Raw genomic sequence first — 27,445 nt, forward strand, 5'->3', positions numbered from 1 at the left:
AGTTGGGTCAAGAACCAAAGATTTCCCCAAATTCTGAGCAAACTTTAGACATCTGAGTAATGGCAGAGAGCATTAACAACAGGGCTTGAATCACCCAAGGATTTTTGTACATTCTATCCAGGAAAGGACAGAGTTTCATGGTAGGATCTGACCGCATGGAATTTAAGTAGGGACCCCAGGCTAGAAGGGAGAAATGTATGGAGAAAAATGCAGTTCCAGTTATATAAGCGTTTCACTAAGAAAATACTATGCTGAAACCCAAAAGTTTCCTTTAGTTCTGGGAGTGAAAGTACTTCTCAAAATAGCACTGTCCAATAGCACTTGTTGAAATGATGGAAATGTTCTGTATTTGTGATATTTAATACAGCTACCCAGGTAGCTCCTGATTATATGGAACTATTGAGTAGCAAGTAGTAGTCACTGGGTTTATGGAAACATATAGCAAGTGCAACTGAATTTTTAATTTTATTTCATTTAATCAATTTAATTTAATTTTAAATGTAAATAGCCACATATAGCTAGTGGCTACCATATTGAGCAATACAACAAAGGTCCAACAGAATCCTGTTGTTCTTTACAGTCATAGAACATAAATAATGAAAAAATTCTTTTTTTAGATATGAAGAACATTACATTTTTCTTTGTAGCCTGTATACAAACATGTATAAATGTGTGTGGTATGGTTCCATAGGTGCTAAATCAGTTCTACATATTTCACAGAAATCCATGCCCTTCCCAGAGTAAACCTAGATTAACCACTTTCTGGGATCAACCTGAAAATGCATTCATCCAAGATGAACCAGAAATCACCTTTGCTCCAAATGAGCTTCTAAACTATGGATAAAGTGAGACACAGCACCCACAGGGCTGAGTTGACAGCTCTTAGGCCTGCCGTCATCTTAAGCTCAGGCCAGATCTGGGCTCTGGGGTTTGGAAGGCACAGCTGGACGTTCATTCAGTGGTACTCACGACAGAATCAATGAGCACAGACAAGGATGTTCCTAACTGAAGACTGTCTCTAAGTGCAATAAATAATAGAGACCTGTATAGTAGTCAAATTAGCAAATTTCTAGGGAATTCCCTGGTGAACCAGTGGTCAGGGCTAGGCACTTTCACTGTTGGGGCCCAGATTTGATTCCTGGTCAAGGAACTAGAATTCTACAAGCTATGTAGTGTGGACAAAAAAAAAAAAAAAAAAACAGATTTCTACCCCAGATTCTAGACTTAGAAATGCAGAAACATTCTAATTTATTCCTACCCTGACACAATGAAGAAAAGTGAAAGATAACCTAATGCCAAAACAGGTTTATTGCTTATTATACACAAAAGAATGTGAGCAACTTGCAAGTATTCAATATAAAAAGACTCAGGACAACTTGCCTTTTTTTCACCCTAAGAAAGCACACCATCTCCAGGCAAACAGAGTGCAATCAAACTTAAAGTTTACATAAAAGACATACTTTAAAGCAGTCCCTGCTTTTTAGGAAAAAGGATAAAATTGTCTAAAAGTAAATGAAATGAAATGAAACTAGAACAGTTATACTGATTCCTGTAGTAACATTAACTATTGTTTGTCTATAACATAAGACAGACTGAAAATTTAAATTGAAAAATAAAGTTGGATTTTTCAGCTTTATTGAAGTATACCTGATAAACTTACTTATTAGTATTTTAAAAAGGAAAAAAGTTCTGATAAACTTGTTGGGTATCATTTTTTTTTAACTTCTGGCTAAGAGTTTTACCAACCCCCTTCAAACCAAAAAATACAACAAAAAAATTTAAAGTATAGGTTCTTCCAGACACTAAGTCCAAAATTTTTCCCTTCTTCAAATCTTTTAAACCCAAATTATGAGAAATAATTTAGTCTGGCCACAGGGAACATTTCTACAGAATGACATAATCAGAAAATCTACTTCTTCCATTATTTAACTTATTCGTTCCCATCCTAATCAAATTCCAGGAATACAGAAAGTAAGAGGATATAATTTTCCCTGAAGACTGTGACTGGGACAAAACTGAATTTACAACATGAGAAACTTAAGCACTGAGGAAGGCCCTGATAACAGTGGAAATAAACCACCTTAATGGCCTCAAAAACAAACTGCATATCTCTAAGGCAGATTGGGAGAATCTGGATTTAACCAGGAATCAGTCTTTTCCAAAGCTGGGCAGGGAGGAAGTGTGGGAAGCACAGCTTTCCTAAAAGGATGAAAAATGTCACTTGGAGACACTCTGGTTTCCTGAGGAAGGGAAGGAGACACTGAAACATCTTGTTTTGTACCTTTGAGATCTTCCTTATTTTCCACCATCAATAACTGTTCTATCTCCTCTTTCAAAGATAAACTTGTCTGAAACTCTTGTTTAGGTATCTTGAGGTGTTTTTTTTGAGTTATTCTCTGGTCTTTAACCCCCTCTGACTCAGGGTAATTTAGGTTGTAACTGGAATCCTCGCTGGCATCTTCCTTTGTGAGGGGTAGATATTGAGGCTCTACTGTGGTTTGTCTACTCTTAGATTCTTCTTTCAGTAAATCTACATCCTCACGAGATGTAACATTTGGGGCTTTATCTTGTGTAGAATTTTTACAAAGTAAGAAACCTCGTACCTTTCCCTCTTTCCCTGCTGTCTCTGTCACCGATTTCTTTGGATGTAGTACTGTTCTTATTAGGAGTCCCTGCGCATTTACTCTATATTCTTTTGCTGCTCGCTCTCTGCGCTGCTTCTGGAAGTCCTGGAGTTGAAGCAGTTCCTCCGGGAGCTCCATACATGTAGGCTAAGAAAAGAAAATGAACACAAGTCTACTATAACTAAACTTCTAAACATAGTCCTTAAAATCACTTCTACTAAACAGTATTTGGCAAGCAAGCATCTACTCAAATGTGTTCTTATGGCACCCTCTAGTGTCTTCAACTATAGCAGTATTCTTTTTCGAGTAATTTAAATATGTTGAATCCAGTTTTGCATGTTGTGCATGTGTGTATACATAAAGATTATAGGAAAAAAGTAAGGGTCCATTCCAATCTTGCCCCAACTGCCTTAGCAGGTATACCCTGTAAAAAGCCTTTGCATATTTGATTTCTTACTAAATATCTTTTCATTGGATTATATTTTTCAATTTTTATTTTCCTCCAACTTTTTATTTTGATAACTCTAAAAATATTTTATACAATTGGTAATATTATATTTTTTCCATCTTGATTTTTCCAACTAAAAAAATCTGTCTTAAGAAATTTTTCCATGTTGGCAATTTTAATGGCTGTATGGATATACCATAATTTGTTTAACCAACTGTTATGGATGGATATTTGGGTTGTTTCCAGTATCTTGTCATCACATAAATGCTACAATAAAGGATATATTAAGAAAATGTGCTCTCTGTTACGAGGCAAATAATTTTTCCCGGGTTGCTTGCCCTTTGACTTTGTTCACAGTATTTTCACTATACAAAATTTTTGAAGTCAAATATCTTTTTTGAATTCTGAGTATTTCTGTTGCATAGAGAAGCATTCTTTCATACAATTCAATAGGAAAAAAATAAATAATCTAATTTAAAAGTGAGCAAAGGACTTGAATAGACAATTTTCCAAAGAAGATATTTAGATGGCTAACAGGTACATGAAAAGGTGCTCAATATCACTATTCATCAGGGAAATGCAAATCAAAGCCACAATGAGATATTAACATTTCTTAAGATGCCTATTATCAAAAATACAGAAAACAAGTATTGGTGAGAATGTGGAACAAAGGGAACTCTCATACACTGTTGAGAGGAATGTAAACTGGCACAGCTACTATGGGATGCAGTATGGAGGTTCCTCAAAAAATTAAAAATACAACTATTATACGGTCCAGCAATCCTATGTCTGGGTACATATTTGAAGGATTATGAAAACAGGATCGCAAAGAGACAGGTACATTCCTTGTTCACTGTGCCATTATTAACAATGGTCAAGATATGTAAACAACCTGTGTCTATCAATAGACAAATGAATAAAGATGTAGTGTATATATACACACAAAATAGAATATAATCCAGCCATTAAAAAGAAGGAAGTCCTGCCATTTGCAATAATATATTTGAACCTGGAGGGTTATGCTAAGTGAAATAAGCCAGAGAGATAAAGACAAATGATGCATGGAATCACTGATAGATGAAATCTTAAAAAAAAAAAAGCACCAAACATGTTACTTCTTAAAAACAGAAAATAGAATGGTGGTTCCCAGGGGTTGAAGGAAAGGGAAATGGGAAGATATAAGTCAGAGGGTAAAAACTTTCAGTTTTAAGAAGAATAAGTTCTGGGGATCTAATGTACAGCATGGTTACTATAGTTTCTATTTGAAAGTTGCTGAGAGTGTATCTTAAGCATTCTCAGCACACACATAGAAAAAAGGTAGCCATGAGGTGATAGATGTGTTAATTATCTTAATCTTGGTAATGATTTCACAATGTATGTTGTATAATAATGATGTACACTTTGAGTTCAGTTTAGTCCCTCAGATGCGTCCATCACCAACTCCTGAGTTTACTCAAACTCATGTCCATTGAGTTGGTGATGCCATCCAACCATCTCATCCTCTGTTGTGCCCTTCTCCTCCTGCCTTCAATCTTTCCCAGCATCAGGGTCTTTTCAAATGAGTCAGTTCTTCGCATCAGGTGGCCAAAGTATTGGAGTTTCAGCTTCAACATCAGTCCTTCCAATTAATATTCAGAACTGATTTCCTTTAGGAGGGACTGGTAAGGGACTCTCAAGAGTCTTCTCCAACACCACAGTTCAAAAGCGTCAATTCTTTGGTGCTCAGCTTTCTTTATAGTCCAACTCTCACATCCACATATGACTACTGGGAAAACTATAGCTTTGACTAGACGGACCTTTGTTGGCAAAGTAATGTCTCTGCTTTTTAATATGGTGTCTAGGTTGGTCATAACTTTTCTTCCGAGGAGTAAGCGTCTTTTTATTTCATGGCTGCAGTCACCATCTGCAGTGATTCTGGAGTCCAAAAAATTAAAGCCTACCACTGTTTCCACTGTTTCCCCACTTATTTGCCATGAAGTGAGAGGACCAGATACCATGATCTTAGTTTTCTCAATGTTGAGTTTTAAGCCAACTTTTCCACTCTCCTCTATCACTTGCATCAAGAGGCTCTTTAGTTCTTCACCTTCTGCCATAAGGGTGGTGTCATCTGCATATGACATTATTGATATTTCTCCCGGGAATCTTGATTCCAGCTTGTGCTTCTTCCGGGCCAGCGTTTCTCATGATGTACTATGCATATAAGTTAAATAAGCAGAGTGGCAATATACAGCCTTGATGTACTCCTTTTCCTATTTGAAACCAGTCTGTTGTTCCACATCCAGTTTTAACTGTTGCTTCTTGACCTGCATACAGATTTCTCAAGAGTCAGGTCAGGTGGTCTGGTATTCCCTCTTTCAGACGGAATTCTCTTTCAGAATTTTCCAGTTTGTGGTGATCCACACAAAAGCTTTGGCAAAGTCAATAAAGCAGAAATAGATGTTTTTTCTGGAACTGTTTTGCTTTTTCAATGATCCAGCAGATGTTGGCAATTTGACCTCTGGTTCCTCTGCCTTTTCTAAAACCAGCTTGAACATCTGGAAGTTCATGGTTCACATATTGCTGAAGCTTGGCTTGGAGAATTTTGAGCATTACTTTACTAGGGTGTGCTGCTGCTACTGCTGCTAAGTCGCTTCAGTCGTGTTCGACTCTGTGCGACCCCATAGACGGCAGCCCACCAGGCTCCCCTGTCCCTGGGATTCTCCAGGCAAGAACACTGGAGTGGGTTGCCATTTCCTTCTCCAATGCATGAAAGTGGAAAGTGAAAGTGAAGTCGTTCAGTCGTGTCCGACTCTTAGCGACCTCATGGACTGTAGCCTACCAGGCTCCTCCATCCATGGGATTTTCCAGGCAAGAGTACTGGAGTGGGCTGCCACTGCCTTCTGTGAGATGAGTGCAATTGTGCGGTAGTTTGAGCATTCTTTGGCATTGCCTTTCTTTGGGACTGGAATGAAAACTGACCTTTTCCAGTCCTGTGGCCACTGCTGAGTTTTCCAAATTTGCTGGCACACTGAGTGCAGCACTTTCACAGCATCGTCTTTCAGGATTTTGAAATAGCTCAACTGGAATTCCATCACCTCCACTAGCTTTGTTCGTGGTGATGCTTCCTAAGGCCCACCTGACTTCACATTCCAGGATGTCTGACTCTTAGGTGAGTGATCACACCATCGTTGATCATCTGGTCATGAAGATCTTTTTTGTAAGTTCTTCTGTGTATTCTTGCCCCCTCTTCTTAATATCTTCTGCTTCTGTTAGGTCCATACCATTTCTGTCCTTTATTGTGCCCATCTTTGCATGATATGTGCCCATCTTTGCATGATATTTCCCTTGTACCTCTAATTTTCTTGAAGAGACCTCTACTCTTTCCCATTCTATTGTTTTCCTCTATTTCTTTGTACTGATCACTGAGGAAGGCTTTCTTATCTCTCCTTGATATTCTTTAGAACTCTGCATTCAGATGGGTATATCTTTCCTTTTCTCCTTTGCTTTTCACTTCTCTTCTTTTCACAGCTATTTGTGTAAGGCCTCCTCAGACAGCCATTTTGATTTTTTGCAGTTTTTCTTGCGGATGGTCTTGATCCCTGTCTCCTGAACAATGTCACGAACCTCCATCCATAGTTCTTCAGGCACTCTATCAGATCTAGTCCCTTGAATCTATTTGTCACTTCCACTGTATAATCATAAGGGATTTGATTTAGGTCATACCTGAATGGTCTAGTGGTTTTCCCTACTTTCTTCAATGTAAGTATGAATTTGGCAATAAGGAGTTCATGATCTGAGCCACAGTCAGCTCCCGGTTTTATTTTTGCTGACTGTATAGAGCTTCTCCATCTTTGGCTGCAAAGAATATAATCAATCTGATTTTGGGGTTGACCATCTGGTGATGTCCTTGTGTAGAGTCTTCTCTTGTGTTGTTAGAAGAGGGTGTTTGTTATGACCAGAGTATTCTCTTGGCAAAACTCTATTAGCCTTTGTCCTGCTTCATTCTGTATTCCAAGGCCAAATTTGTCTGTTACTCCAGGTGTTTCTTGACTTCCTACTCTTGCATTCCAGTCCCCTATAATGAAAAGGACATCTTTTTTGGGTGTTAGTTCTATAAGGTCTTGTAGGTCTTCATATAATCGTTCAACTTCAGTTTCTTCAGCATTACTGGTTGGGGCATAGACTTAGATTACCGTGATATTGAGTGGTTTGCCTTGGAAACGAACAGAGATCATTCTATTGTTTTTGAGATTGCATTCAAGTACTGCATTTCGGACTCTTTTGTTGACTTTAAGTATACATAATTTTGTCAACTCTTCCTTGATAAAGTTGGCGAAGACATTTTCCTGCTGTGAGATAATTTTCTTTTAATACTTTTTGCCAATAATTTCATAATTCCATTTTTATATAAATACTTGATCTGTGGGATTTACTTTGGTGTAGCAAAAGATGTAATAATACAACTCTGATTCTCCTTCTTCCACAATGATTAGTCAATTGTCTAAAGCCATTTACTAAATAATCTTTTTCTCACTGATTGGAAATTCTACCTTTATCCCAATCATTACTGATATATATGAGATCTATGTTGGGGTTCTCTCCTCTCTTCCACTGATCTGCCTATACATGTATCGCTGACATTTAACATAGACATATAATATGTTTTAATATCTGACAGGACTATTCTTCTTTATGCTTATCTATCCCTATAAACATTATAATCACAGTTTACCAAAATAATTAAAGTTTTAATATTTTTCCTAGAATAAAGTTAAATTTAAAAGTTAATTCAGGAATAATTGATAGACAAAAATACTTAATGTCCCCATGCATTTAAATCCTCTTTTACACCATTCAGTGATACTTTTTCTTTAAATACTTTAAAACATTTTCATTTCTATATAATCTACTTTTTGTTACAATTATAAATGAATGTTTTTCTCCCATTATATTCTCTAGCTGTATAAATGGTATATTCTCTAGCTGTATAAATTATAAATGGGTATATTAATTTTATGTTATATTTGTACCCTTTACCAAATTGCCTTTTTGTTTGTGGCAGTCTTTTCCAATCGATTCTCTTTAGTATTTGAATGTATCATGAGCAAGTCCTAATTCCTGTTCCTCTTGTTCAATTTTTATAGTTCATTTTTTTTCCTAATCCCACTGGCTAATAGCTTCAGAAACTACTAAAGTATTGGTTACAGTCACCAATTTTGTATTTTTTTATATTAATGTTCCCAATCAAATATTATGTAGTCTTCTTGCTTGAGATATGTTTTATCATGTTAAAGTATCTATTCCAACTTTAATCAACAATGTACATAGAAAATTATCAAATTTTTTCAGCAAATAACAGTGAGGGTAAAATATTAAAAAGATAAAAAACTGTCCTTTACAGTGATAAATGAAAAACATTAAAATTCTCCAATCAAACTAACTATGCAAGGATTTTTATGTTGTTCTTTTCTTGTTAAACAGTGAGAGCAAAATACATAAAAGTTACAAAATAACCTTCTCAGCATTTATGAGATAATCATAAGACATTCTTGGCCCTAGTAAAATACAGAATTTAACATAATATAGTCGCTCAGTCATGTCCGACTCTTTGCAAACCCATGGACTGTAGCCTGCCAGGCTTCTCTGTCCATCGGGATTCTCCAGGCAAGAATACTGGAATAGGTTGCCATGCCTTCCTCCAGAGGATCTTTCCAACTCAGGTATCAAACCCAGGTCTTCCACATTGCAAGCAGATTCTTTACTGTCTGAGCCACCGAGGAAGCCCACAATATTTTCTATCAATACTAAATATTATGAACATAATATTAAAGCATTCTTGTAACTATAATCCAGAAACATATTAATAGAAGAGAAAAGTATAGGGGTTTCCATGGTGACTCAGTGGTAAAGAATCCACCTGTCAATGCAGGAGACATGAGTTCTATCCCTGATCCAGGAAGATTCCATATGTGGCAGAGTAACTAGGCCTGTGCACTACTATTACTGAGCCTGTGCTCTAGAGACCAGGACCCCGCAACTACTGAGCCCATGTGCCATAACTACTGAAGCTCACATACCCTAGAACCTGTGTTCCGCAACAAGAGAAGCCACAAGAAGTCCAGATACCACAGTGAAGAGAAGCCCTTGTTCTCCGCAACTAGAGAAAAGCCTGTGCAGCAACAAAGATCGAGGACAGCCAAAATAAAATAAATATTTGTAAAAATTAAAAAGCGCAATACATTAAATGGAGTTTGTATCAAAAATGCTATTATTTTATTTAGGACTTTGCATCAATATTCCTAAATAAGAATGGTTTAAAGCAGCAGCCTGTGAACTTTTTATGTAAGGAGCCAAATAGCAAATATTTCAGGCTTTGTAAGCCACAAACATGGCTTCTGCACACTTTTTTTTTTCTTTATGGTAAAAATTTTATTTACTATTTATAAATACATTGCAAGACAAACTTTTCAAAAATACTTTTTTTCTCAAAAACTTAATTAAAAAAATAAAGGAAAGCTAATAGGTAGGCGGAACATCTTTGAGATCCCTTTGTGGGGGAGGGCTGTGTGCAGCATGGATCCAACCAGAGGCTGTAGAGGGGTGGCCAGGGACCCCTCCCTGCTCTCCTGCAGACTTGAGAGGGTGCCCCCGGGAGAGTGGCTGAGCCCCATGCACAAGCCCCCTCCCTGCACACTTTTTTTTAAACAATCCTTTGAATTCAGTTCAGTTCAGTCACTCAGTCATGTCCAACTCTTTGCGACCCCATGAACTGCAGCACGTCAGGCCTCCCTGTCCATCACCAACTCCCAGAGTTCACTCAAACTCACATCCATCGAGTCAGTGACGCCATCCCGCCATCTCATCCTCTGTTGTCCCCTTTTCCTCCTGCCCCCAACCCCTCCCAGCATCAGAGTCTTTTCCAATGAGTCAACTCTTCGCATGAGGTGGCCAAAGTACTGGAGTTTCAGCTTTAGCATCATTCCTTCCAATGAACACCAGGACTGATCTCCTTTAGAATGGACTGGTTGGATCTCCTTGCAGTCCAAGGGACTCTCAAGAGTCTTCTCCAACACCACAGTTCAAAAGCATCAATTCTTCGGCGCTCAGCCTTCTTCACAGTCCAACTCTCACATCCATACATGACCACAGGAAAAACCATAGCCTTGACAAGACGGACCTTTGTGGGCAATGTCTCTGCTTTTGAATATGCTATCTAGGTTGGTCATAACTTTCCTTCCAAGGAGTAAGCGTCTTTTAATTTCATGGCTGCAATCACCATCTGCAGTGATTTTGGAGCCCCAAAAATAAAGTCTGACACTGTTTCCACTGTTTCTCCATCTATTTCCCATGAAGTGATGGGACCAGATGCCATGATCTTCGTTTTCTGAGTGTTGAGCTTTAAGCCAACTTTTTCCCTCTCTCACTTTCATCAAGAGGCTTTTTAGTTCCTCTTCACTTTCTGCCATAAGGGTAGTGTCATCTGCATATCTGAGGTTATTGATATTTCTCCTGGCAATCTTGATTCCAGCTTGTGCTTCTTCCAGCCCAGCGCTTCTCATGATGTACTCTGCATATAAGTTAAATAAGCAGGGTGACAATATACAGCCTTGATTTGGAACCAGTCTGTTGTTCCATGTCCAGTTCAAACTGTCACTTCCTGACCTGCATATAGGTTTCTCAAGAGGCAGGTCAGGTGGTCTGGTATTCCCATCTCCTTCAGAATTTTCCACAGTTTATTGTGATCCACACAATCAAAGGCTTTGGGATAGTCAATAAAGCAGAAATAGATGTTTTTCTGGAACTCTCTTGCTTTTTCCATGATCCAGCGGATGTTGGCAATTTGATCTCTGGTTCCTCTGCCTATTCTAAAACCAGCTTGAACATCTGGAAGTTCATGGTTCACATATTTCTGAAGCCTGGCTTGGAGAATTTTGAGCATTACTTTACTAGCGTGTGAGATGAGTGTAATTGTGTGGTAGTTTAAGCATTCTTTGGCATTGCCTTTCTTTGGGATTGGAATGAAAACTGACCTTTTCCAGTCCTGTGGCCACTGCTGAGTTTTCCAAATTTGCTGAAATACCAAGTGCAGCACTTTCACAATATCATCTTTCAGTATTTGAAATAGCTCAACTGGAATTCCTTAAGACTCTACAAATCATTTTTAGCTTGTGAGCTGTATAAAAATGGGCAAGATTTGGCCTTAATGCAATAGTCTATCAACAATATAAGCTTTCTTATATTGTGTTGGGTTCATAAAAATAACTAACGAAATATTAAATTTACCCTTTCTTTGAAAGATATATTTACTGAAAATATAATTTAATATTGTGAAAAAGTTTTTACAAAATTTAACAAAGGAATTAGGACTTCTAGCACATCAACTTTTAGTTTTATTGAAATGCATGTCACCAGTTGTATCATATGAAATAAGTGTCAGTGATCATAAAATATATATATATATTTATACATATATAAATACATATATATATACATATATATATGGTGTAAAAAAAAAAAAGTGCTCAAGTAGCTGCATTAAGCCCTTCAAGAATATTTCTCATCAAGTCTGCTGAAAAAAACCTGGTGCAGCTGTGAAGAGTGGTATCACTGTGTGTCCCCATGAGAAAGCAGAAGTCTTTAAAACAAAGCCACAGAGTGGTACCTACCTCCATGCCTCCCAGTCGGTCTGCAGACCCTTCTCGGTAGGTGTTTAGGTATCCATCCACCAGGGTAGTTAGGTCAGACATCATTTCATCCAAGAGTACCAAGCGAAGAGGGAGCAGGTAGGTAGCTTCCAAAGCCAAAATTTTCAGCAAAGAAGGTGAAAGAGGTCGTGTGAACCACAGTTCTGGGTTTTCCTAGAGATATCAAAACAATTTTCTCAGAATCTTAAACAAAACTTTAAAGAATGGTTTATTTAAGTGTTGCTTAACTCCAATCACCATGACTGTCATTTTCTTCAGTTATTACCTTCTACTTTCACACTATGGGTAGCCTTCTGATAATAAACACACATACACAAACATACTGTGTGTATACATTTGAGTGTCAGTATGTAATGGGGGAAAAATGTGGGGGAGGGAGGGAGGGTATAAGGTGGACAGGGGGAGAGAGAGGGCTTGAGAGAGAGATCAGGGCTTCTCACGCAAAACTGGAAGCAGCAGGACTGATTATATGACCAAAACTGCAGCCAATATGATCATGACTTAAGTTTACATGCAAGGCTGTTAGAAGCTGAAGAAAATCTATCTAACTTTGGGAGAAGTAATTGGCATGATTTTTGTTCCAGTGTCTTAAGCCAAATTCCCAATAAAATCCCCTCTTATCCAACTTGAAAATTTATTTTAAAGTACTTTAACCAACAAATCTGGATGCTGGTCTTTTCCCACTTGAGACCACAAACTGCTCCCATTTGAAACAACTAAGATTTTGGCAATGTCCATATGAAGACTCTGATGCTGGGAGGGGTTGGGGGCAGGAGGAGAAGGGGACGACAGAGGATGAGATGGCTGGATGGCATCACTGACTCGATGGACGTGAGTCTGAGTGAACTCTGGGAGTTGGTGAGGGACAGGGAGGCCTGGTGTGCTGCGGTTCATGGGGTCGCAAAGAGTCAGACATGACTGAGCGACTGATCTGATCTGATCTGATATGCTTTTCATAGAAGCTGTCATTTTTCTATATAAAATGCTAATAATCCCACTCACAAAGCACTTGAAAATATTAATGTCATATGAGACATACTTTAATACTCACTCGAATCCATTTTTGTCTCACTTCCAGAAAGGAGAGATGTTTAGGGGCTATTTTAAGGTGTCTGATTAAACTTTCCTGTAAAGTACTAATGCAGTTTGGAAGAAAGCCTCCCGTTTCCACGGAAAATTGAAGGACATCTGCTACCTGTGGCATTCAAAAAGAACAAACAGACCAATTCATAGAATATATTACAGAGAGCTATCTCATGACAGAAATATATTTGGAGAAATGTCATTAAATACCATTTTTCCCAAGGACCCATGTGATAGACAATGCCATCAGAAAATTTTAAGTTGTTAGGTTAACTTATTCTTAGAAATTAGAAACAAAAAAAGGACCATGCAACTTTAATGTGTCCCTATTTTCTCTTTCACTTCTTTTAATTGCCTGCGTTATGGTTATTTATTACTCTTTGGTGCCTTCAATGAATGGGGAAAGGAGAATAAAATTAAAGGATCACTTATACTTATTAGCAACTCTGGTAAAGTTTTGGTAAGGAAAGCTAATAAAATTAAGAATTATAATCATTATTTATCTGTGTGTGGTATGCTAAATAATGGCCCCTGAAGATATCTACATCCTAATTTCTAGACCTGTGAATATTATCATAAATGGCAAAATGGACTTTGCATCTGTTATTAGTTAAGGATACTGAGATAGGGAGATGAATTTGAATTATCTGGGTGGGCCCTAAACATAATCACAAATGTTCTTCTTATAAGATGAGACAGAGGGAGATTTTATTACAGGCAGAGGAGAAGGTGACGTGATGACGAAAGAGGAGATTTGAGTGATATACTTGGAAGATGGAAGGAGTCACAAACCAAAGTACAGGCGAAAGCTGAAAAGGCAAGGAAACAGATTGTTCTCTCAGAGCCTCCAGAAGAAACCAGCCCTGAGGACACCTTGGCTTTCACCTGGTGAAAATGATTTCAGATGTCTGACCTCCAGAACTGTAGGAGAGTAAATTTATGTTTTAAGCCACAAAGTTTATGGTGATTAGTTACAATAGCAACAGAAAACTAATACACTGTTAAAGGAAGACAAATTGAAATAATTCTGAATTCCTGCTTCTTGAACTATGAAAATCTGAAAAGAAAAATATGGAAAGACATGCTAGGGATTTTCTGGTGGTCCAGTGGTTAAGACTTCGTCTTCCAATGCAGGGGATGAGGGTTTAATCCTCATTTAACCTTATTAAATATTTATTTAATATTTATTAAAAATAAATAACTTATTAAATATTAATAAGTATTCTTGCCTTGAGAATTCCATGGACAGAGGAGACCAACAGGCTATAGCTCATGGGGTCGCAAAGAGTTAAGACACAACTGAGCAACTGTCACTTTAACTGATACATGTGTGGTAAAGGCATAGACATGACTGTTCACCTCACAGTAAGAGTCCGTGTCAGATTTCCAAATGACCCCCAAATTGTTCGAGTTTCTGAATGTTCTAGAGCTTAGAGCTTGCTTCTTACTTGAAAAATTCTGGAGCAAAATGAAGGGAAAAAAACCCTAAATACTTACAAATAACTTTTCTGCAGTGCTTCTACAGTTCACCAAATGTTCTCACATATTGTACAAACATATTACAGGATAAGTGGGCAGGAATGAGGCACACACAAAAAGACTTCAATAATTCATCAGACAATGCTTATTTTCTAAAGAAACCATATGTACAATGGATTGATTCTAGCATTTCCCTGCATGTACCTGGGTGTCAAAGACATTATTCAGCAAAATTCCATACTGATGAGAGAGGCAATCAGAAAGCCAACGACAATCATGAATAACCTAAAGAAATCAGAAGACAGAGTTATTAGAACCTTGTTATTACTCTTACTAGCAGATGAATCAGCTGACACACTCACCTTCAAAATTCTCTTGTCTTCTAATACCATCTGAAGTCCATTGTTGAAAGCACGACTTCCCAGAAGGAAAATGTCAAACAAGTAAACCCGGCTATTTGTGGCCACCTGCAATAGACCATCCAGACACATATTATAGGACAGAACTAGGGAAGAGGAAGACATGAAAGAAGGGGTCAAGAAAGACCTGAAAATAACATTTAACATCCACATTTTTAAAGTAAACAATACATACTCATTGACTCTTAGGGAAATAGGTTTAAATTTATCTTAAGTTAAAGAAAAAAACCCACACTGGGATCAACAAGTCCACATTGCTATTTTTCTTTCACACTGCTATATTTAAAATGGATAACAAACAAGGTCCTACTGCATAGCACAGGGAACTCTGCTCAATATTATATGGCAGCCTGGATGGGAGAGGAGTCTGGGAAGGAATGGAAACGTATATGTAGGACTGAGTCCCTTTGCTGTGCACCTGAAAATATAACATTGTTAATCAGCTACACTCCAATATAAAATTAAAAAGTTTTTTAAAAACCCACAAATACACTATCTCTGTGATCTTTCAAAAGAAAGAAAAGGACAAGTTGGTGGTTTGGCCTTTAGCTTTTTTCTTTTTTAATGTTTTATGTTTCACCTGTGGCATCCTAATATTCCGGAATATAGGTTTAAGGGGAACTAACATCAATAACACAAAATGCTATTTCTCTGAATTCCATAACATGCATGGTCACGTTAGGTGTTACATAAAATTACTCAGAAGATCCTTGTCCTCTAGCAGTTTAAAACAGGCTGGCACAAACGGTAGGATGTGAAATACTGTCACTTTGATCAATTTTATACAATTTTAAGAATTATAGGTTGTTTCTGATCATAAAAGTCACAAAGGTTATATAGATGTATAATGTATTGACTCAAATAATAAAGGTAAGAACAGATCCAAATAGGTCTTGAGAGCCAGTAATGGGACAGGTGGACGGCATCTTTGTCATTTCAGGAGCTACTCTTGGTACAGTTACAATTACCAGGCCAACCAGGCACCCATTCTCAAATCTTTCACGTTGTTGCTAGAATGTGACACCTGAAATAGTCAATTTCTGCTCTTTCTCTACCTCTTTAATTATAAAAATTGAATAGATACATTATAGAAGCTTGGAAAATAATTCTTTGCTAGACTGTAAACTCTGTGAGAGAAGAGATTATGTCCAACTCACTACTTGTAACTGAAGCAACAACTAGAACAGAGCCAGGCCCACGGACGGCTGTTATCCATCTTTTCAGTGAATCAGTGCATCATGCAGTACAATACTCCCTTCCTTTTTTTCATATAAAAATGTATATGACTCTAATAATATGCATTCAGATCTATATCCTGCTTTTTTCTCTCATAAACTTTCAAACATTTTTCTATACTATATTTGTCAACTTTTGGCAGCCACATAAAATCTATCAAATATACTGTATTATCTCCTACTGTTAATTATTTAAGTGGCTTCTGACTTTTCATCACTATAAATGCTGTCAAGATGAACAGGTTCACACAGAATTTTTTCTCCATGTTTTGAATTATTTAGGATAGATTCCCAGAAACAAACATGAGAAGTGTGCCAAATGATTAAAAAAAAAAAAAAAAAAAACCTTTATGACTCTAAACAAATATTTGCTACCTTCACCTTAGGACACAATGTTATATTTGAAAATATTTGACCACAGATGAAGGTTAAACATTTAAATAATTTAAAGAAAAGCAGTGGGAAATACTGACAGAAAGAAAGCAGATTAGGAAAAACAAAACAGAACAGACAAAGAAATACAAAATGAAAATAAAGGTTTAGGAACTGAAGGTGCCAGATACTAAGAAAAGTGAGGAGCTAGAAATAAGGCGATGGGCTGAAGGTCTGTATAAGTAAGTCTCTAAGTTACCCCTTTCCATTCCCACGGAGGACAGAAGATATATTCGGATAAATCCAACGAGAGAGGTTCTAGGGTTGGGAATATAAGATATAGAAGAGGGCAGGGGGTTGGTAATGGAGTCAGAAATGAGTCTGCACACTGAATTCTGAGCCTCCAGGCCTCTTCCCTTGTAGCTTCCAGCTTTACATCACCAGCTGGCATTGGAACAAGAGGATAGAGGGCTCCAGGGAAGATGGCTTCAAGACAAAAATGCAGCCCAGGTTATCAGAATAGATGTAAGCAGCATATTGAAAAGCAGAGACATTACTTTGCCAACTAAGGTCCATCTAGTCAAGGCTATGGTTTTTCCAGTGGTCATGTATGGATGTGAGAGTTGGACTGTGAAGAAAACTGAGCGCTGAAGAATTGATGCTTTTGAACTGTGGTGTTGGAGAAGACTCTTGAGAGTCCCTTGGACTGCAAGGAGATCCAACCAGTCCATCCTAAAAGAGATCAGTCCTGGGATTTCTTTGGAAGGAATGATGCTAAAGCTGAAACTCCAGTATTTTGGCGACCTCATGCGAAGAGTTGACTCATTGGAAAAGACTCTGATGCTGGGAGGGATTGGGGGCAGGAGGAGAAGGGGACGACAGAGGATGAGATGGCTGGATGGCATCACTGACTCAATGGACGTGAGTCTCAGTGAACTCCGGGAGATGGTGATAGACAGGGAGGCCTGGCACGCTGCAATTCATGGGGTCGCAAAGAGTCGGACACGACTGAGCGACTGAACTGAATTGAACTGAACTGAAGATGGCAATTATCAATTCTATGAAAAACAAAAAGTTGGGCAAGAAAAGAATAATCTTACTGGCTCAACAGGGAGCAATGGTTACATAGTCATAATCACATACAGCCTGAATCGTGTCTTAGTCAAAAATTGGGATATAAATTCCCCCACCAAAAAAAAAAAAAAACACTGCACCAGAAACACTACTTTAAAAAGACACACAACCCAATGTTCAAAGCAGTATTATTTACAACAGGTTATTACCTGGAAATAACCTAAGTGTTCATCAACAGGTGAAAGGAAAAAAAAGTGGTGGGAGACACACCCATACACACACAATGGAATACTACTCAGTTATAAAAAAGAACACACTTTTGTTATTCACAGCAACATGGAGGGCCCTGGAAGGCATTACCAGACACAGAAAGAGAAATACTGTAGATATCACTTATATGTGGAACCTAAAAAATACAACAAACTAGTGAATATAACAACAAAAAAAGTCAACTCACAAATACAGAGAACAAACTAGTGGGGGAATATAGGGGTAGAGGAGGAGGAGGTACAAACTATTGGGTGTAATATAGGCTTAAGAACATATTGTACAACATGGGGAATACAGCCAACAATTTTGTAATAACTGTAAGTAGAAAGTAACCTTTAAAAATTATATAAAAATATGGGTTTCTCTGGTGGCTCAGTGGTAAAGAATTTGCCTGCCAATATAGGAGACACAGGTTCAGTCCCTGATCCAGGAAGATTCCACAAACTGAGGAGCAACTAAGACTGTACATCACAATTATTGAGCCTGTGCTCTAGAGTTTGGGAGCCGCAATGACTTAGCCCACTTGCGTTAGCCCAGGCTCCATAAGAAGAAAAAGCACCATGGAAAAAAAAGCCTATGCACCACAACTAGAGCATAGTCCCTGCTTGCCACAACGAAAGAAAAGCCCATGCAGCAGTGAGGCCCCAATACAGCCAAATTAAATAAATTAATCAAATTATTTTTAAAAAATCAGTTGTATTATTATAAAAAGTTATATGCTGCTGCTGCTAAGTTGCTTCAGTCGTGTCCGACTCTGTGTGACCCCATAGACGGCAGCCCACCAGGCTCTGCCATCCCAGGGATTCTCCAGGCAAGAACACTGGAGTGGGTTGCCATTTCCTTCTCCAATGCATGAAAGCGAAAAGTGAAAGTGAAGTCACTCAGTCGTGTCCGACTCTTCGAGACCCCATGGATGGCAGCCCACCTGGCTCCTCTGTCTATGGGATTCTCCGGGAAAGAGTACTGGAGTGGGTTGCCATTGCCTTTTCTGGAAAAAGTTATATAAAAATAAAAATTCTTAAAATTGGGATATAGCTACATTGGTAGGCTCTATGGAATGTGGGTGTTATAGAGAGCAAAATCTTTATTTCACATAATAAAAGTTAATAATTTGTAAAACTAATACAGAGAACAATGACAAATTATTAGAAAAAGGAAAACAGAAATATTTCAATATGTTAAAAGTCGCTGCCTCTGTATTTGTGTGTCTGGTTCCCTGGTTTTTGAGGCTGCTACCAGAGGATGCCCCTGGATGGCATGGCTCTGGTGCTGGGGTGGCTTGTATTTGTGGGTCCTACAGGACTGTGGCAACTGGAGGGCCAGTTCTTGGCAGGCTACCACAACCCCCACCCAGGGCACTGCACAGACAGTGAATGGGGGCACATGCTCCAGTCCTTCTGTGAAGGAGAGCTCTTTGCCTGTCCTGGAGCTTCAGCCTGAGGGGCAGGTTCCAGGGTTGGTACATTTTAGTGGACTATGGAGCTGCTCTCAAGGAACATAAGCTGGGGACTCCATCTCTACACTTTCCTTCGCTCCAGCTTGCCGATGTCACCCAGAAAAGTGCTAATACACTCATCCAGAACCCTGATTTCTGTAACTGCCATGCAGGGGACATCTCCAGATTTTCCAGCTCTACTGGCCAGCAAGGTTTATGCCTGTGGTCCCATCAGTTCAGTTCAGTTGCTCAGTTGGGTCCGACTCTTTGCGACCCCACGAACCTCAGCACACCAGGCCTCCCTGTCCATCACGAACTCCCAGAGTCTACCCAAACCCATGTCCATTGAGTCGGTGATGCCATCCAACCGTCTTATCCTCTGTCGTCTCCTTCTTCTCCTGCCCTCAATCTTCCCCAGCATCAGGGTCTTTTCAAATGAGTCAGCTCTTCACATCAGGTGGCCAAAGTATTGGAGTTTCAGCTTCAACATCATTCCTTCCGATGAACACCCAGGACTGATCTCTTTTAGGATGGACTGGTTGGATCTCCGTGCAGTCCAAGGGACTCTCAAGAGTCTTCTCCAACACCATAGTTCAAAAGCATCAATTCTTCGGTGCTCGATTTTTTTTATAGTCCAACTCTCACATCAATACATGACTACTGGAAAAACCATAGCCTTGACTAGATGGACCTTTGTTGACAAAGTAATGTCTCTGCTTTTTAATATGCTGTCTATATTTGTCATAACTTTTCTCCCAAGGAGTAAGCATCTTTTAATTTCATGGCTGCAATCACCATCTGCAGTGATTTTGGAGCCCCCAGAAATAAAGTCTGACACTGTTTCCACTGTTTTCCCATCTATTTGCCATGAAGTGATGGGACCAGACGATATGATCTTCGTTTTCTGAATGTTGAGCTTTAAGCCAACTTTTTCACTCTCCACTTTCACTTTCATCAAGAGGCTCTTTAGTTCTTCTTCGCTTTCTGCCATAAGGGTGGTGTCATCTGCATATCTGAGGTTATTGATATTTCTCTCAGCAATCTTGATTCCAGCTTGTGCTCCATCCAGCCCAGCGTTTCTCATGATGTGGTCCCATAGGACTGTATATATTTGCATACTTTAAAAAGCTGATGGCCAAGTGTCTCACTTCCAGTCGCCCTGAGTCAATGTGCTGAGATCATCTCCATGGGGACACTGACAGATCTTGGGATATCCTCAACTACTGGGAGTTATTAAAAGTATAACAGGCTGCTTAGACAGCAAAGAGGTTTGAAAGACAACTAGAAGCTGAGGCAGAGTTGAATAACAAGGTAGGCTGATGAAAGTCTTCATTCAAAAGATGGAGGACATTGGTTGGGAATTCAGCTGGCTTTTTTGGTCCATTCCCCCTTTAAATACCAACCCATGGGGCCTGAGTGGTGAAGAACCCACCTGCCAATGCAGGAAACTAAGAGATAAGGCTTCAATTCTTGGTTCAGGAAAATCTCCTGGAGGAGGGCATGGCAACCCACTCCAGTATTCTTGCCTGGAGAATCCCATGGACAGGAGAGCCTGGCAGGTTACAGTTCATAGGGTCACAAAGAGTCAGACACGACTGAAGCGATTTAGCACACACACCCCTTAAATACTGATGCTGCTGAGTTTGATCCAAACATGGTTACCCATCCTCTAGCTATTCAAGGCTCAGTACAAACTTCTTTGGATACAATAGAGACCCTCATCTGACATCTCCTTGATTCAGGAAAATGAAAATAATGTGGCAGAAATCTACTGTGGAAAGTTACCAACCAGAAGGAAAGATAAGAAATTCTCTATATATCTAAGGCAAGAGAACAAAGCTGAGAAAGAAGACCTTAAGTAGAGTCTATGAGACATCACCGATGATTATAAAGCTCTTTCCTTTTGAAAATAATAAACTGAGTACGAGGAAACTGAAAGACATTCCAAACTAGTTACAGGACAGCAACACTGGAGTGACATAAAAAGACAATCACAATAAATTTACTGGTGAATCTACAATTATTTCAAAAGTTTGAAGAACTCTCTCACCTGAAGCCAACATAGTTTCCCATGACGACACACATTAGCTCCTTCTGCTGCCACACTCAGGACACTTTGCTTCTTGATGTGGAGCATCTGGTGAGAAAAGGAAGAAAATAAAAATCTCCAGGAAATAAATGCTACAATTATGACATCATGAATGGCACAAGTAAAATTGCTATAAATAAACAAATTGGATCATACTTTTTAAACTTACAAAATCCCAAACACATTTGCTTCATGCACACACACACACACACACACACACACACGTCATACTGAATACCTCTGATCTTTTCAGTGTTCACAGTTATTCCACAACTGGAAAATAAATCATTCCTATCGCAAATGCTAATAAGAGTTGAAAACTCAGATACCTTTTGTCACCACTGATGTTACAGTAAACAATTTCTAGTCCTTATGGCAAGATTCTTCATGCAAAAAACAGCAAACTAATACAGGGCAACTTACTGTACCAAAAGGGAACTCAAACGGTGGCTGAGTCTCACAGTATCTACTGCTCAGAATGAGAAAAACACAGACTCAACAGATCCTTTAAAGTCTTGGATTCATTAAATTACTCAAAACTGAAATAAGAGTATCCCCAAAACACACATTGGTCCTCTTATTAAATCTACAATCTTATATTTCAAAACATTATACAATTCTAAAATCCCTACTCCATAATCCATGAAAATATCTATATGGCACAAGATTCTCCCCATTTTACAGGTAGAAAATTAGTCAAGAATAGAAGGGCAAAGCAATGTACACTAGCACAATATCTTTCTTTTTAGAGCATAAAGTTTTCTATACTCTGAGTATCTTTCATCAATGATTAAAAAAGGGGACTGAATTTCAGTTCCATTCTCAATCAACAAGAAGGCTGCAAAACCAGGAACAAAGGCTGTATTTCCCTATTGATAAGAATTTCCAACCAGCTCTTTAAATTTCCAGAGCAATAAGGTTCTCATCTTATTTTTTGCTGCTGTCATTGACAACAGAATAGATATTTCTCTAAAGAAAATATACAATGGGAAAAGAATCTCAAAAAAAAACCAAACAAGTAGATATATGTAGAACTGATTTACTTTATTGTACACCTGAAATTAACACAACATTGTAAGTCAACTATACTCCAGTAAAAATTTGTTAAAAATAGCCAATAAGCACATGAAAATATGGTTAATGCTATTAGCCTTTGCTGCTGCTGCTATGTCACTTCAGTCATGTCCGACTCTGTGCTACCCCATAGATGGCAGCCCACCAGGCTCCCCCGTCCCTGGGATTCTCCAGGCAAGAACACTGGAGTGGGTTGCCGTTTCCTTCTCCAATCCATGAAAGTGAAAAGTGAAAGTGAAGTCGCTCAGTCGTGTCCGACTCTTAGCGACCCCATGGACTGCAGCCCACCAGGCTCCTCCATCCATGGGATTTTCCAGGCAAGAGTACTGGAGTGGGTTGCCATTGCCTTCTCTACTAGCCTTTAGGGAAATGCAAATCAAAACCAGAAAGATGTATTATTACTTCATACCACTAGGATGGCTATAATTAAAATGACAGATAATAAGTGTAGGTGAGCATGTGGAGAAACTGGAACCCCCATGTCCTGCTGGTAGGAAAGTAAAATGGTGCAGCAGCTTTGCAAAACAGTACTGGCCAATCCTCAAAGAGTTAAACACAGAATCATTATATGAACCAGCAACTCCACTTTAATTATCTATCCAGGAGAAATGGAAACATATGCCCACACAAAGACTTGTACAATGTGTGTTCACAGCAGCATTATTCATAACAGCCAAAAAAGTAAAAACAACCCAAGTGTCCCTCAAATGGTGAAAGGATAAATGAAATCTGGTATATCTATACAAAGGAATATTATTTGGCAACAAAAATAAATGAAATACCAATATGTGCTATAACACAGAATTTGAAAGTATTATTCTAGGTGAAAGAAGCCAAACCAATCACAAATAACCATACATTGTATGATCTCATTTATATGAAGTATCCTAAACAAGCAAATTCACAGAGGCAGAAAATAGATGAGTGGTTGCCAGGGGCTAGGGGACTGAGGAGGGATTGGAGGTATTGGTTAGGAATATGGGGTTTCCTTTTGGGATATTAAAAATGTTCTAAAATTCATTTTGGTAATGGATGTACAATTCTGTGAATATGCTAAGAGCTGGTGAAGCATACATTTTAAATTGTCAAATTTTATGGCATGTGAATTATATCTCAATAAAGCTGTTAAAAAAAAAGAATCTAGTTGAAAGTTAACGCTCCATTAAAAAATATACCTGGGCATACATGAGCATAAGCTTGCATCTAAACAGAAAAACCTAATGACTTCCCTGACGTCTGTCTGTGAATCATAACCTAGGCTGAATAGTTACTGCCATATGTCAAATTAATGAATCGTAAAGAAATTGCCTAAACAGAGATCCAGTCTTTTTAAAATATAAGTAAAAAATTTTATGACTCTCCTCTAAAACTGCCAATGACTCTCTATCTTACTCAAGTCAAACTTGAAATCCTTATGTCTAAAAATCCCTACCTGATCTGCTTCCTGCCCACTTCCATTTCTTAACACTCTTTCACTGTGGTCCTGCCACAAGGACCTCCCTGCAGCCTCTGCATACAAGTCAAGTGTGTTTCAGCTACAGGGCCTTAGCTCTTGCTAATCATGCCTTCTTTAACTTTTTTACCTATTTATCCGCATGATTAGCTCCCTTACTTCTTTTAAGGTTTCTGCTTCACTGTCACCTCTTCACAGAGGTTTTCTGTCTACCCTAAATAAAATAGGAGCTCCTTAACATTCTATTCACCCTACTATACTTTTGTTTTCTTTATAGCATTTATCATCAATTGACATATAATTATTTATTTTCTTGCATTAAAATAAGCTCCTTCAGGGCTGGAACTTTTTGTTTTTTTCTGTTTTTCATATAGAATTCTTAAAATTAATTTTTGGTCACACTGAGTCTTCACTGCTGCCTTTGGGCTTTCTCTAGCTGCAGTGCTTGGGCTTCTCACTGCATGGGCTTCTCTTGCACAGGCTCTAGGTGAGCAGAATTCAGCAGTTGCTGCACACAGGCTCAGTAGTTGCGGCTCTCGGGCCCTACAGGGTATGCTCAGTATTGTGACGAATGGGCTTACTCTAACACACTTAGAATCTTCCTGGACCAGGGATCAAACATTGGGACCATGTCCCAACATTGGCAGGCAGATTTTCATCTGCTGCACCACTGGGAAAGTCCTGGAATTTTATCATTATTTTATCCCAGACCTCAGAACAATGCCTGGCACAAAGCAGGCACTCAGATATTCTGTTAAATTATTAGGGAAAACAGTTATCTTACAATAAGAGAAAAATGTATGAGACATAGACATGATACCCATTTGCAGACAATACTGAGGATGACTAAGGGCAATACTTACTGCAGCACCAAACTTCTGCTGGAACTGATCAATGACTGTGTATGTCACCTCCTCTTCCTCTACAGGAGAACAATATTATATATATTTGTCTTCCTTAGCAACCGAATAGCCCTCCCACTAATTTTAGCCATACTCCTAAACTCCAACTCAACTGCAACTCAAATGTCTAGAACTACTGAGACTATGTCTAGAATACTGAGAACTATTTCATTATCACCTGTATCAGTCCATCCCACTATTAGCATCTGACTTGTCAACTGAGAATAAACAAAAGCCCCAGTGATCATAATCTCATGAAGTGAAATATTTACTCATTTCCTGTGATAATCCATGTTTCCCTCATCGTTTATGTTTTGAATATTTCAAGACAAGTACTTCCTTTTTTAAAAAAATTTTATACAATTGTTAAAGGTTACACTCCATTTAAAGTTATTACAAAATAGTGACTGTATTCCCCAGTGTTGTACATATATCCTTATAGCCTATCTTACAACACAATAATTAGTACCTCCCATTCCCCCACCCATATATCACTCCCTAAACTGGTAACCATTAGTTTGTGTTCTGTATCCATGAATCCACTTCTTTTTTGTTATATTCACTAGTTTGCTGTAATTTTTAGATTCCACATATGTGATATCATACAGTATTTAAGGTGTTCCTATATTGGGCACATATATATTTATATTATATCTTCTTCCTAGATTGATCCCTTGACCATTATGTAGTGCCCTTTTTTGTCTCTTAAAACAGTGTTTGTTTTAAAGTCTACTTTGTCTCATATGAGTATTGCTATTCCAACTTTCTTTTGATTTTCATTGTTGTGTAATACTGTCTTCCATCCCCCCATACAGTATTTAAGACATATGCTTTCTAAAAGCACATTCATAATAAAAAGTAGCATTTTAAAATAAATTAGTTCTGGTAATGGGCCAATGTCCACATATTTGGAATTCTTTGGATCCTGAAAATTATTTTTCTAATTATATAATTTAAAATATTAGAGGTATAGCATAACATATACTAATGTATATGTTACATTAATAAAACATACACAGGAGGAAATCTTTGTGACTTTGAGTTAGGAAAGATTTCTTAGATATGACATCAATAGCACAATCCATAAAAGAAAGAAAATGGATAAACTGTACATCAAAGTTTAATATGTCTTCTCTTCAAGAGATTCTTTAAGAGAATGAAAAGGCAAAGCGTAGACTTGTAGAAAATATTTGCAAAGCATGTATTTGAGAAAAGACTTGTATCCAGAATATACATAAAAAAAAAAACTTCCAGCACTGAATAATAAGAGAACAATCAAATAATAAAATAAACAAGATATGAATAGACATTCACCAAAAATGTTAAGATGTCAAATAAGCATATTAAAAAATCCTCAACATCCTTAGTCATTAGGGAAATGAAAAAAACAACCAACCAACTTCCAATGGTTTCTCTTCTCACTGCAGAGTAAAAACCAAGTCCTTTTAATGATCAACAAAATCTTCCATGATCCACTCACCCCACCTCATCCCAAATTGTTCTCCTTACTCCAGCCATACTCATTTCCTTACTGTCCCTTCAAATCGTGGGATAGTCCTCTTTCAGGCCTTTGCATTTATTCATTATTTATGCCTAAAAACCAGTTCCTCCGATATTCATACATTTTGATCCCTCACTTCCTTCAAGATTTTACTTTAAATGTCACCATTTCATTGAGACCTTTTCTGGACACCCCAAAATTGTAAAAGCACCCTTTTCACACATTTCTTCTCTTTCATTTTTTTTTCTACTTAACATGTGGCACCAGCAAACTAAAAAGTATACTAATTTATCTTATTTAGTGTGTTTCATGAACCATAACTCAAGGAGTGTAGTATCCCCAGTGTCTGGCAGATAGTGTGCACGCAAATATTAAATAAACAAATGAATCGTGATCTTTTATCTTAATTTGGACCCTAGAAACAATGTCCTAGCTGAGAGTTCCATATAGGACTCTGATATTGGTTTATATACCAACTCTGAAGAACTCTGAATCACAAAAAAGGGCTAGAAAATTCAGAGCCCTAGTACTCACCAGATGGGCTGTACTTGAAGTCATTCAGAAGAGAGGTTATTGGCACCTCAGGGGCAGGAGAAGCAGGCTTACGTACATTTAGGTCTTCATCTTTTATTGTATCCATCTTGGTTCCTTCTGTATTTAGACTATACTTACAAAAAACAACACTTAGGTGAACTTGTTCTTTGTTGTTAATGCCATACACACATCAGTGGTAAGGACTCTGGACCTTTCATAGAGAACCCATTTATCCACTGCTTACACTGATTTGAAGATACCATCTACCTGTTTCTTCATTTTAGGAACTACACAACTAGTGAATTAGAGTTAAGGTTTCCTACCCTAATGTGTATATTTGGGTAACATCATAATTAAGAAAATCATTCCATCATACCTAACAGACGAAGCCTTTTCTCTTACTGCACCTTGTTCCACTTCATCCAGTAGTTCCACTGTAAAATAACCAGATGGATTTCAACAGGGCTTCCAACCTGAAAGCAGTTACTACTCCTCTCACGCACACCCACAGTTTGATTATGTAACACAGACAGTAATTGGGAATGAAATGTTAGTCCATAGAGGACTTCACTGACCAGTAACAAATAGAGCAGAAAAGACTAACCAAAGTACTGAAGACCCCTAATCTTATATCTCTACATAGCTTTCTTGGTCATTTAGCAGGATTAGGAAACTCTCTACATGTCCACTTTACCCTTTCTGTTCCAGGGCACAGTTGTGGTCAAGCAGATTGGTTCTAAAGACTTCTTTTCTTTCCTTTTTATTCCCA

At 38.2% G+C, this 27,445-nt stretch overlaps 1 protein-coding gene across 2 annotated transcripts in view; it reads right to left on the reverse strand.

Moving 5' to 3' along the window:
• Positions 1-1,285: 1,285 nt before the first annotated feature.
• The window catches only part of EXD1 (exonuclease 3'-5' domain containing 1), a 41,511-nt gene continuing 15,351 nt past the window's right edge, over positions 1,286-27,445 (reverse strand). For both annotated transcript variants that reach the window (XM_027553584.1, XM_027553585.1), the window contains 9 exons: positions 27,053-27,110; positions 26,677-26,804; positions 24,603-24,661; positions 21,174-21,260; positions 14,681-14,785; positions 14,523-14,603; positions 12,808-12,951; positions 11,718-11,909; positions 1,286-2,771 (listed from right to left, as the gene is read on the reverse strand). In XM_027553584.1, coding sequence (XP_027409385.1) covers positions 2,112-2,771; positions 11,718-11,909; positions 12,808-12,951; positions 14,523-14,603; positions 14,681-14,785; positions 21,174-21,260; positions 24,603-24,661; positions 26,677-26,804; positions 27,053-27,110 — 1,514 coding nt within the window. In that variant the 3' untranslated portion in view covers positions 1,286-2,111. The remainder of the gene's footprint in view (positions 2,772-11,717; positions 11,910-12,807; positions 12,952-14,522; positions 14,604-14,680; positions 14,786-21,173; positions 21,261-24,602; positions 24,662-26,676; positions 26,805-27,052; positions 27,111-27,445) is intronic.

Source organism: Bos indicus x Bos taurus, chromosome 10, assembly GCF_003369695.1.
Source record: "Bos indicus x Bos taurus breed Angus x Brahman F1 hybrid chromosome 10, Bos_hybrid_MaternalHap_v2.0, whole genome shotgun sequence".
Classification (NCBI taxonomy): domain Eukaryota; kingdom Metazoa; phylum Chordata; class Mammalia; order Artiodactyla; family Bovidae; genus Bos; species Bos indicus x Bos taurus.